The 12,794-nt window shown below is 34.2% G+C and overlaps 1 protein-coding gene and 1 long non-coding RNA gene across 2 annotated transcripts; both read left to right on the forward strand.

The window, feature by feature from the left end:
• Nucleotides 1–1,826: 1,826 nt before the first annotated feature.
• On the forward strand, nt 1,827–2,635 carry LOC113344553. Its single transcript, XR_003357862.1, has 3 exons — nt 1,827–1,926; nt 2,061–2,171; nt 2,312–2,635. It is a non-coding gene; the product is annotated as an uncharacterized LOC113344553 (long non-coding RNA).
• Nucleotides 2,636–10,276: 7,641 nt separating this feature from the next.
• On the forward strand, nt 10,277–12,535 carry LOC113344633 (leucine-rich repeat receptor protein kinase EMS1-like). The gene has a single exon (XM_026588565.1). The coding sequence runs from the start codon at nt 10,277–10,279 to the stop codon at nt 12,533–12,535; it is 2,259 nt and encodes a 752-aa protein (XP_026444350.1).
• Nucleotides 12,536–12,794: the final 259 nt, after the last annotated feature.

Here is a 12,794-nt window from a genome sequence, read left to right on the forward strand (position 1 = left end):
TCAAATGGGTTCCACTCCAGGCCATACAGTGTCTCATGGCCCTGCACCTATACCTGCGCAGAGGCCTTTTATGCCAGGAGAGAATAACACTGCGCAAATGGGTGCACAATGAAAGCTCCAAGTCCTGCTCAGCCATCGCAAACAGTTGCAACTCCAGCGCCTGCAACTCCACCTACTGTTCAGTCAGTTGATACATCAAAGTTCTTGGTAGGTTACAACTCTTTCCCTTACTCAAAACTCCACATATTCTTTTGGTCTATGTTTTTGTAAAGGAGAAAGCAAACTTAATCAAGAGTTATATGTCTTCTTAACATTTTGGACATATCTAAGAATGCATCTGATAAGCTTATTCAGCTTTGTCATGCTGGACAATGGTGATTTTGTTACTGACTTACAGATCCATGTAAATAGTCTAGATAAACTTATCTTCAGTATTATTTCGTGACCACAGAAGGAACTCGTGTGCAGTCCACTTTCATGCACCGCTCTAAAATCATATTCATATGTAGTCTTTTATGTTCTATGCAAATTCTCATCATAGTGCACATAATGAGGGCACAATTTACCAAAATACACAAATATTGTCGTATTTGTGTAAAAGAAGAGGTTTGAAGATGGTTAAATGATTTGGTTCTATGGGACCAAAAGAAATTGCGTTGCACAACACGAGGCAAATACAAGTTTCCAATTAATTTCTTGGAGCCTTGGATGCTCATTACAGGTTATGACTTTGTTTGTAATGTAGGTTCAAATGACCACAAGCGAGTGAGACGAGTGCAACTTCTGGCTTGCAACACTAAAGCAAATGATCAAATGCTACAAGTATCAAATATTTTTGTTTTCAAATTCTACAGGCTGAATATAAGAACTGGACCATTCACGTCAGAGTCATTCGTGGACTGAAGTGTTCTAGCAGCTACTGTGGGAAGGTACACATATTATGGTTTATACCATGTGAGTAGCTTCAGGATTAACATTCAAGTACATATCTACTTATGTTGTATATTCAGTTGGCTGGGGTCATAAGTTATGCATTAGAAATGATTTTAGTGGTTGTAATTTTCCAGGTTGTTGGGTATTGGGCTGAAAAAGGTGTTTATGGATATACAATATAAAAGTATCGTCTCAAGCGCCTTGAGGGGCAGCCGATACTGTCAACTAATCAGGTATCTTTGTCTTAATATATACCAACATTCAAATTTAGATATATTTGTCTTAACATTTATACTAAACTTTGGTGGGAGATATGCATGTGAAGTTACTGATGTATCCGATAAGGGACGCGTGCGTTGGATGCGCCACCATTTTGTGAGAGTCCATGCTTCCTTGATATAAAAAAAAGAATGACAAAGCTCTTGATTTGAGTTCTTCATATTGTTATTATTCTCTCTTTCTTTCTTCTATAATTTCAATTGCTTCATATTGTGTATGTGCAAAGAGATTCGATTCTGGTTTTATTGTTCATATTAAAAGATATTCATATTCATCCAGAGAACCAACTGATATTCATCTAGTTTATTTAATTGAGATTTCTCCATTCCAGTTTCAATGAACATAAAGTATGTGGTTAAATTGTAATCCAATTAAACTAGTACTTTTGCATATAGGGTTACAGAGTGCTTTTGGTGAATGAAAATAGTTATCACTTTACAGAACATGGTCTTGACTACCTACTACATGGTTTTCTGATTTGTCAAAAACATCTGCTACAAAAAAAAAACTGTCCTGTAAATATGATGAAAATCCGTACAGTTTGTCTGAATTACTTAGTAAAACTATTGATTCCATTTGAGATTTTTTTTCCCATGTGCTTGTGGTTGAATTTGCTGGTGATTTTTGATGTTTTATTGAATACATGTTGATGCAGATGAGACGAGAGTGCAGATTGAAAGGGCACAATTATGCCTTTTTAGGTGTTGCAGAATGGTTAGTATGGCCTCTAAAATGCTACTAGACAGTATATTGGGTATTTTTATAGCGAGTCTGTCTCTCGTGTTTGTTGTTCCTTATTGGACCTGTAGTCATTTGACCCTTACATTTTACGTTGTTACTCATTTCAGATTTAGACATCTTGCGGTCGTAGGTTGGTTTGTAGGTTGGCTTAATTGATAGTGATCCTTAAACTTTGCAGTTCCAACCTAACAATGAAAAGTTTCTCAAAGATCCTATATGTAAGAACTAACTGTGCATTTCGCTTTTTGTTATTCTGGTTCATTTTTTTTCTGCAGTTTGTTAAGTTCATAGTATCAATCTCATCTCTTTGTGTTTCTCGTGAAAACTAACTTGTATGAATCTCTTGGCAATTCCACAGGTGTTAATTACCAAGTATCCTCTAACTGCACCTAGCCATTTGGGCAAAGAGCAGACTACAAGTTGTGGAGATTCAGGATTTGCTGGTTTCTTTACACTTGAATGATGAATGATCAGAGAGGAACTTAAACACAAGAATGATGGCAGTATGAATCTCTTATTATGAGCTTGGTGCTACAAAGTCGAAGGAGTGTTCATCTTTTGTTTCAAAATTAAGGAAACTGTAATGATTAGTTTGTATTTTTGATCTTTTTGTTCTTGTAAAGATTGTCTTTTTTTAAAGAAATGATGTAAATTGATCTATGTGATACAATAATACTTGATTCAATTTTTAATTTGGTTCATAATTTGTTTTAGTATAAATTTTCATTGTAATTTTAATTTTAATTTCAATTTGGGATTATCTAAATCGAAATCGGCCAGATACTTCCGGCACTAGAACAACAGATGTAGCGGGAAAAAAGTTTGGTAGCTCAAAAATGTAAGCAACCAACTTCAGGGCAAAAAGTTTGGTAGCTCAAAAATGTAAGCAACCAACTTTGGCAGCTCAAAAATGTACGGAACCAACTTCAGGGCAAAAAATTTGGTAGCTAAAAAATGTAAGCAACCAACTTCGGGTATTTCACTTGCTCTATTATGGTTGGTCTATCTATGAAGCGATCGGCGTTTTACTTGCTCTATTATCGTTGGTTTATCTATGAAGTGATCAGCGTTATACTTGCTGTATTTTGGTTGGTCTAGCTTTAAAGCGATCACTATTTTGCTTGCTCTAGGAAGGTCGGTCTAACCATGAAGCAATTAAGAAAAAAGACGCTATATGATAGTTGCTTGATTACTAAGGCGATTACCTAGCTTCTCTAGACTTGTAGAAATCCCACCTTTTGCAATTCGATAGCGAGAGCCAAATTAAGTCGATTTAAGTGTTAGACCGACTCAATATGGGCTTTTCCAACCAAAAATGCCTGGTCGCTTAATCCAACTTTTCTTGTAGTAACATCATAGTGACGTTACCTAGCAGTAGTGTCCACTTACAATGAGTGGACATCATTCATATATGTGTTTGATGAAGGTTCTTTCAGAGATAAGATCTGATATTTCGAGTGGACATGCTTGATTCAAAGACTTACAGTTGCAGCCAATAGAGGAAAACATGCATCATCAGACTCATGGGGTCGGAAATACTATTCTCTTGCGTAAAGAGAAGGATATTCTCTTCTACATTTATTTTCCAACAAACGGACAGATTGGGATAGGAAGTTTGTAAATTTTGTGCGGAAGATTTTTTTCTGGCACAAATCATTCCGACGTACAAAACGGGACATCTTTACTATTCTCTACTCCCAGTCTCCATTTTTCATGGCCTCATATTTTCCACTAAATTTTATCCGTTATCATTCAAAATCAGTATAGCCAACATTGGTTCTTCGGCAAAGAGAGTCTCACAGAAAATTATCATTATTTAAGCACATTCAGATATAAGTATGCGAATGGTGCCACCGTTCACCATTGCACGAACCTATTTCGCGGCCGATGATATGGGTAACCAAAAGGATCTATCTTTTCTAAATGAACCAAATGGAAATTGATATTAACACATGCATGTACATAACTAGCATAAAGATTAACACCATGATGATTTTTTAACTAGCTAATTAATTTCATCATTACGAAAGTTAAAGTTTTAAATTTAAAGCTCGGGAATTTTATTCTTTTTCTTTTTATTGCATAGATTTTATTGGCTATATGAAATGTCTTGATTTGAACTTTTGATATTTCCTTGAAGCTTTATTATAAAATTATGGCGACATCTTAAATTACAATATATATGCACATGAACAACATGGAAAAAATGACGAAAGCATTGAAAAAAAGAAAGAAAACTACTCCATAACTTCATTGTTGAAATAAAAAAGTACTTGTATAGTTCGAATATAACATTCGACACCACCATCATTATCCGGTCTCATGAAGAAAAAAATAAAATTTACTTATAAATAAATTACATAGCAACAAACAATAAATTTAACGATAAATACATATATTAAATTAAAATTTTAATAAGAATACTAAAATTACCTCTTAAACTTGTAGTTGAAAGTTAAAATTTAGAAATTTCAAAACTCGGAGAAAGAAAGAGTTTCTTCGCGGAAGATGCAGAGTTATGGAATTCTTGTTTACTACAACGGTACACCTTTTTGTGTTTTTAAAGGCTGAATATAAAAAGGAAAAATGAAAAATAATAATGAAATGATGATTTTGTTTGCTAAAATAAGGAAATGAAAAGAAAAATTAACCAAGGGATGCGACATATTTATTGTTACCTCCCCAATTGGATCAACTTGAAGATTCAAGTGAATCAAATGCACTGCTTTGTTGAAACTTAAAATGAGAAAAATATAAAGGAACAAATCTACCTATTTAGGTTATGTATTTTTTTATGTTGACAAAAAAATTGCACGCATTCCTTTTAAAATATTATTGTAAATTTTACAGATGATCATTTGATTCTTTCTTCACATCACTTATGCATGTATTGCATAGTTGCTCCCGACAAAATTTTAATAGCTAAAATTTGCAGTCATGAATTTTATCAAACTTTCGTATATTTATATAGTAAAAATACTAAATTTTTTTAAAAGAATTTACTCCCTTCATCCCTCAATAGGTGACCTAGCTCGAGTTTGCAAAATTCTTAAAGGAAAAAAAGGAAATATGAGTATTTTTAACTAGTTTTTACTATTATACCTTATCGATAATTATTAGTAAAATTTTGGAATGATCTATTTTTTAAACTACAATATTATAGTACGTATATTTGTAAATTTTATATCATTGAAAAGCATTTTAAAGCACATACGACACGAATATAAACATGACTATCATATTATACATATTTCTTATTCTATCAATACTCAATTAAAAGGGTAATTTTAAAAGTATCATATTTTTTATGATATAGGTCATCTATTAGTGTGACAAAATTTTAGAATGAATAGGTATTCGATTTAGGGACGGAGGGAATATTAAAAGAGAAAAAAAACTTAGTCACAACGTTTTTTAGGCACGTTAGAACGTTTTCACGCACGTTATAACCGTTAGATAGAAATTTCAGATCATATTTTTTTTTCTGTTTAACCGTTGTCACACTCGTTATTTAGAAAAAATGCACAAAAAAACGTGTTTTTTCCTAAATAACGTATTTTTTGCCCAAAACGTACTCACACCCGACATAACGTGTTATAACGGTCACATCTAATACACGTGAACTGATCTGTGACCCGATTTTCAAACGTTTTGTAATACCAATACACAAACCTCGTGCCCAAGTCATTTGTATCTTTACTTCTAGTTCACCTCTCTCTAGTCTCCATAGTCATACATACCTGTAAAAAACTTCCCATTCTCAGATTAACCTTCTATCACACATTAAAAGAAACACAATCCAAATCTCCAATCATCCTAATCCCCCATATCTCAACCGTTCATAATCCGAACGACCTTACTAATCAAAAGTAAGTTATGTCAACTCACGGCACTATCGGATAAGAATGGGTTGCACGGACACGGGCTCAATAATGTGAACACAAACAAAGTTTCAAAAAACTAGGATACAGACATATTATGAAATTAGTAATGTTTTCCAACAATATATAAAAATAAATTAAATTTCTCAACAATGCTAATAGATTATTAAAAAATAACAAATTAATATAAGAATTAGTATATATACTAACAAAACAATACATATACAAAAAATTCAGGTATTTTTGATAGGCATTTATATTAAAATAGTTCATCCAGAAAGTAATACGAGACAAAAGGGTTTTTTGATTTGATTTTATCTATATAAGTGTGATGTCACTGGTGCATCTGTCCGGAAACATATGCGTCCAAGTATCGGACACGAATCTAACACAGACACATGACCATTTTAGACGTGTCTGTATTACCCGGAATAAGATAAACCCGATAGGACCCAACAAGCTGTCCCTTCATTCCCGGTGGGTCCAATATTAATCCATAATTAATCAACTTAACTAAAACAAATATAATGAAATTTCGAATCCAAAGAAAGAAGAAATCAAAGTTCGATTAACCGATCCCTCTCTATCACACCGTCGCTTCAAATCCAAGAAAAAAAACCCAAAATCATAATCAAAATTCTAATTCCCCTTTCGATTTCCTATAAGTAATTCGGGGGTTTCAAAGGATACAATCAAGGAAAATGGGGAGGGAAAACCGCCAAATTCATCCTCTGATATAGAAAACAACAACAAGATTGTGATTCCGTCTTCTTTACAATCAAGAAATGATAATATGATACATCCACTATCAACAAATACACCATCAACAACTAATACACCTTCTTCTCATCAACAGATGTTTCTTAGTAAACCATTCAAGAGATGGTTTCCATGGTTGATTCCGAGTTTTGTGGTGATTAATGTGGTTTTATTTTTGATTACTCTGTCTATTAACAATTTCCCTGATAATTCGACTTCCTATATTGGGGGATTTCTTGGGAGGTTTTCGCTTCAGTCGTGTAAAGAGAATCTACTTCTTGGTCCTACTTCTAACAAACCGAAACATTCCCTGAAACCGAAATATTCCCTGTTGATGAAGAATTCGAGCAACTAATTTCAGACAAGTTTAAACCAACAAATCTCGAACTTCAAAAACCTTTGAGCAACTGAAGTTTAGTTGCTTGAGGCGTATGCCAACTTAACATAATACTCTTTAGGATGGTTGAAATAACTTTAAAGCAATGAGATAATTTAGCCGCTAATGATAGTTGAAGCATATTTAGAGCGTCTCTCTTCAAGATAACAGGAACAAATTTAAACAACGATAATGTTCTTAGCATTTTTAGGGGCCCCTCAAAAGGAATTAGGGGCCAACAATAAAAAATAAAATAGGGTCACCCAAACTTAAATTGAGTCACCCCTTATCTCACATATTTCTTAATAGCAAAATTGTCCTTATATAATCGAGAGATAAGTGCACAATTGGACATTTCACCTCCTTCCGTAAAGATGAAATTTTCAGGAAGAAGTTTGGGTAGCATTCGGAAGATAAGGAGACAATCGGAAGTTTGAGTAGCATTCGTAAAGAAGAAATTTTTAGGAAAAAGTTTGAGTAGCATTGGGGAGATAAACTTACAATCGGAGGAGATGAAAATATCAGAAGTTTTAGTAGTTAACCAGACTTGCAAATATAGAGTGGCTCAAAATCATATTTTGGAAAAAAATGAAACTTTTCGAATTTTGGACTTCGACATAATCGAAAGCAATAGTAGTTAACCAGACCTCCAAATATAGACTGGCTCAAGAATCAGATTTTGGAAAAAAAAAATGAAAACTTTCGAATTTTTGACTTGACATAACCAGAAGCAGTAGTAGTTAACAAGATTTCCGAATATAGACTGGCTCAAAAATAATATTTTGGAAAAAAACTCAAATTTTCGAGTTTTATACTAGTCATAATCGGAAGTCCAAGTAATTCATTTGACTTTTGAATATGTGTTGCCTCCCAAATGAGAACCACCATGAGCGTTGGTATATAGAGCTTTGGTACCACCATGAGCCTGGACATATAGAGCCTTGACACTACTATATTCAGAGGTTTATATTGTTACTCGAACCTCCGAATATAGAGTGGCCCAAAAATCAAATTTTGGAAAAAAATACTCAAATTTTCGAGTTTTATACTAGTCATAATCAGAAGACTCAATATTCATCCAATATGCAATGGATATTCAGTATCTGTTTGAACGGATACCTAGTATTCGTTCCATTTCCCTTTTCTACGACGGGATCAAATGTGATCCACTTTAAAGAGTAGGGAAGAAATATCCCTACTCAAATAGAGATATAAGAAATCATAAGACTTGGTTTTTTAGGTGTATCCCTATATTTGGGATGATAGCGTTCTGAACATGAAAATTGGGTATATCGGAGCTCATTAAAATTAGAGGGTTTGAAGTTTTTCAATCTATTTTTGGTTTGATTTTTGTTCTCATAATGTGTTTTTACTTTTGGTTTTCTTTTAGGTTCTCTTTATTTGAGCTTTAATTTTAGTTTTTCTTTATCCCATCTTCATGTAACAGGGGAAGGGTGTTTGGAGATGTGGCTCGGAGGAGACCTGACTAGGTCATTGAATCACTTTTTGCAAGTGCCATGATTCGGAGTCGCCACAAATTGGTTTTTTCCTCTGCACCTTTATGAATTTTTTGGAGACTCCTGACTTAATACCTCCTCCATAATATCTGCACAAAATTCATGAATCCGAGGATTAGAGTTTGAATAGGTGGGCTTCATACAATTAACAAATCAAAGCAACAAGCAATTTTAAATCTGAACAAGAAAACATTCATCAAATGATTGATTTCCAAAATAAAATTCATCAATTGATAGTTAATTTGAATTCTTTGGACCTAAGTTTCAATAGATTAAATCCCACAGTCTTTAACATCACTCGACTTTCTTAGATTAACACACTACAATTTCAAGTGCTACCATCATAGGCCATGAGAGCAACTGCCCCCACATTCCCCTTAACATACTACAATCTCAATTTAGCCTTCAAAATTACTAACTGATTAGAAAATACGTATTAAACAAACTCATGTTCACAATCCCTTGAATTTCATGAAAAATCAAACTTAAAAGATGGAGACCGGGAGTAGGGACTTATTCTTATCGGGAGAGAATAGTAAAGAAGTCTCGTTCTGTACGTCGGGATGATTTGTGCCAGAAAAAAATTGTCCACAAAATTTACAAACTTTTTATTCCAATTTGTCGGTTTGTTGGAAAATAAATGTGGAAGAGAAAAGTATTTCCGACCCCATTAGGATATCCTTCTCTTTACGCAAGAGAAAAGTATTTCCGACCCCATGAGTCTGATGATGCATGTTTTCCTCTATTGGCTGCACCTGTAAGTCTTTGAATCAAGCATGTCCACTCGAAATCTCAGATTTTATCTCTGAAAGAACCTTCATCAAACACATATATCAATCATTTCCACTCATTGTAAATGGACACTACTGCTAGGTAACACCATAGTGACGTTACCTACACAGAAAAATAGTGTGACGTTAGCTCTAGACTTGAGATGCTGATGTTAAATACCACTCCATACCAGTGACCATTCTGCACATTTGGTTAGTTATCAATTAGCCATGAATTCATTCAATAAGACTACTCAAATGACATCATTTCGTCTCCTTGTCATCAATCTTCATTTTTTGTTCTGTTTATTGATCAGCGTCACTGAATTTCCACTAACCTGTCATGGATGTCATGAACAGGATAGAAGTGCTCTCCTTGATTTCAAATTCTCTTTGATTGATCCTGCAAATCGTTTGGCATCATGGCAAGATAGCTACCAACATCAAAATTGCTGTAATTGGTATGGAGTTGGATGTTCATATGACTCTTTTCGGGTCATCTCCGTCAGTCTTCGAAACACAGTCTATGAAAATTACTTCAGAGGATATGATGGTTCATTCCAATATAATCCACGAAACACTTCACTAACAGGTAACTTCCCTCCTTCCCTTTTTAGAATTCCTCATCTCGAGTATATTGATCTTGCCTTCAACGATTTCCAGGGAACACAAATTCCGCTCCATCTTTCCAATCTAACAAAACTTTCTCATCTTGATCTCTCCTACTCCAACATTGGTTCATCAATTTCAACACAATTCAACAACCTTTCATCTCTACATTACCTTGATTTATCTTGGAATTTTAACTTACGACCATCATCTGTAAAATGGGTGAGAGGGTTAGTTAATTTACAGGTGTTAAATTTGAGTGCTATTGATCTACATACATTTTCACAAGAAATTTTGGGTGAGCATATATCTCATCTTTCCAATCTCAGAGATCTTGGTCTCTCAAATTGCAGAATATCTAGCACAACTTTTCCCAATTTTCACAATCTTTCTTTTCTATCTTCTCTTAATATGGATTCTAATTATGCACTCAATTCCCGAATCCCAGTACAACTTGCGAATTTAACTTCACTTTCGAATCTCTACTTGTCTCGTTGTGGATTACAAGGTTCTGTACCTTATCTTCCTCAGCTGAAAGTGCTCGATGTTAGTGATAATCCTAGTCTTAATCCTGATCTAACTAGGATGTTTCAACATCAGTGGCCTAAGCTTCAAAAACTCAGAATATCATATACTAATATAAGCGGATCAATTTCAAATGCACCGATGTTGGTCAGTCTTTATGCTGCTGGTTGTTCAATTCAAGGATCTTTGCCTTCTTGGATCTACAATCTAAAGCTCCTAACCAATCTCGACTTGTCTCGCAATAATTTCCAAGGATCCATACCAAAATCAATATCCAAACTAAAATTCCTAACCATTCTGAGGTTGTATCGCAATAATTTCCAAGGATCCATACCAAAATCAATGTCCAATCTAAAGCTCCTAACCAATCTCGACTTGTCTGGCAATAATTTCCAAGGATCCATACCAAAATCAATGTCCAAACTAAATTTCCTAACCATTCTGAGGTTGTCTGGCAATAATTTCCAAGGATCCATAACAAGTTCAATATGTGAGCTTATTTCTCTTCGAACACTATATTTAGACAGTAATAATATAACAGGAACCATACCGAGTTGTATATCGAATCTTCATAACCTTAGTGTTTTTGATGTCTCTAATAACTCAATTGAGGGAAGCGTTTCATTGAAATCTCTGATTAACAATCTAAACCTAACATACATAGATCTGAGCTCAAATAGGCTCACGGTAGATATAGATCAAAATATCAATTTGTATTCAAAATTCAAACTAAAGTATCTTCTTTTTAAATCTTGCAATCTAAAAGGATCCTTCCCTACTTTCATCTGTAAATTGACTCATCTTAGGTCTTTGGACTTGTCTCATAATAACCTGACAGGAGTTATTCCTTCTTGTATCTCAAAACTCAAAAATCTCGATTCATTTGATGTATCAAATAATACACTCAGTGGTAAAATCTCAATAGAAGTTGGAAAAAGACTATCCTCTTTTGATTCCATTAATCTAGCTGGGAATCAACTTTCGGGTTCAATTCCCTCTTCTATATGTTCAAAAAGTTCACTATCTTCTCCTCGAATAATCGACCTCTCAAACAACAGATTCTCAGGGGTTATACCAAATACCTTAGGGTATTGTAAGGATCTTCAATTACTAAACCTTGGGAGCAATAATCTCACAGGAAATGTTCCAAATGAGATTGAAATATTAGAATCATTGGGTTATCTTCAACTGCAGGACAACTATCTCGATGGTACTCTTCTCAACTTCATCAGTAAACTCCCTTCGTTGAGAGTTCTTAACTTGGCGAATAACCAATTCGAAGGAAGTATACCCACGACACTATTTGGTGCACAATACTCTCTCTTAAGTATCATTTCTTTAAGGTCAAACAAGTTCAATGGATCAATCCCTGCTGAAATTAATAATTTGAATCAACTGCAAATTTTGGATTTATCGCACAACAATTTTTCCGGCCATATTCCTAAGCAATTAGGAGGCTACTGGATGAATTTTACAGGCGTATTTGAATCTCTTACGGAGGTGTATGACATTCAATTGCAGATGGTGATCAATGGGATCATGTTGCAATTTGAAAAGATATACACTTATACCACGGGATTGGATCTATCTTGGAACATGCTTGATGGTAACATTCCAACAGAGATAGGTCGGTTAAGCGAACTTGCAAGGCTCACTTTGTCCCACAATCATTTTTCGGGTAACATACCTGCGAGTATTGGAGATATGTCTAAGTTAGCTTCCCTGGACTTAAGTTTCAATAGATTATCTGGGCAAATCCCAAAATCGTTAACATCACTGGACTCTCTTGGGGTTCTTAACCTATCTTACAATGAGTTGAGTGGTGAAATTCCAAAAGGGATTCACTTTAGCACGTTGGGTGGTGATGGCTGGGCTTTTGTTGGGAATGCATTAATGTGTGTAGAACCTACAAAGAATGTTTGTGAAGTGGAAGAAGACGATAAGAAAGACGATCAAGAAGATAATCACGAAAATTACCAAGAAGATACAAATGAGAAATTGATATTATATAGTATTATTTCTTTAGGGTTTATATTGGGATTTTGGGGTCTATTCTTTGTGATGCTTATTAAAAAGGAGAAATTGTGGTTTCCATACTGGAGATTTATCGATTCTACTGTAGATGTGATCATAAGATGTATTTAAAGTGAATAATTATAATACCACCTGTTTGTATTTCATTGAAAGCTCAAACTATGATGAGTGCAGAAAAATAAATTTATTTGATTAAAAAATATCAGGAACCATCTTACTTTATTCAAGGATCAATTTTTTGCTCATATAATAGTCGAAAATGACAAGTTTCACAAGAGAAGTGTGATATTACTAACGAGAAGAAGTTTGAATTATTAATATCAGCGTAAAGATAAGATCGCGTAAAGATATCCAAAACAATAGGAAAGAA

The sequence above is a fragment of the Papaver somniferum genome, unplaced genomic scaffold (genome assembly GCF_003573695.1).
Source record: "Papaver somniferum cultivar HN1 unplaced genomic scaffold, ASM357369v1 unplaced-scaffold_79, whole genome shotgun sequence".
Classification (NCBI taxonomy): domain Eukaryota; kingdom Viridiplantae; phylum Streptophyta; class Magnoliopsida; order Ranunculales; family Papaveraceae; genus Papaver; species Papaver somniferum.

Coding starts and splice junctions, on each gene's coding strand:
- LOC113344633 (XM_026588565.1), top strand. CDS start 10,277: ATGGATTCTAATTATGCACTCAATTCCCGAATCCCAGTACAACTTGCG.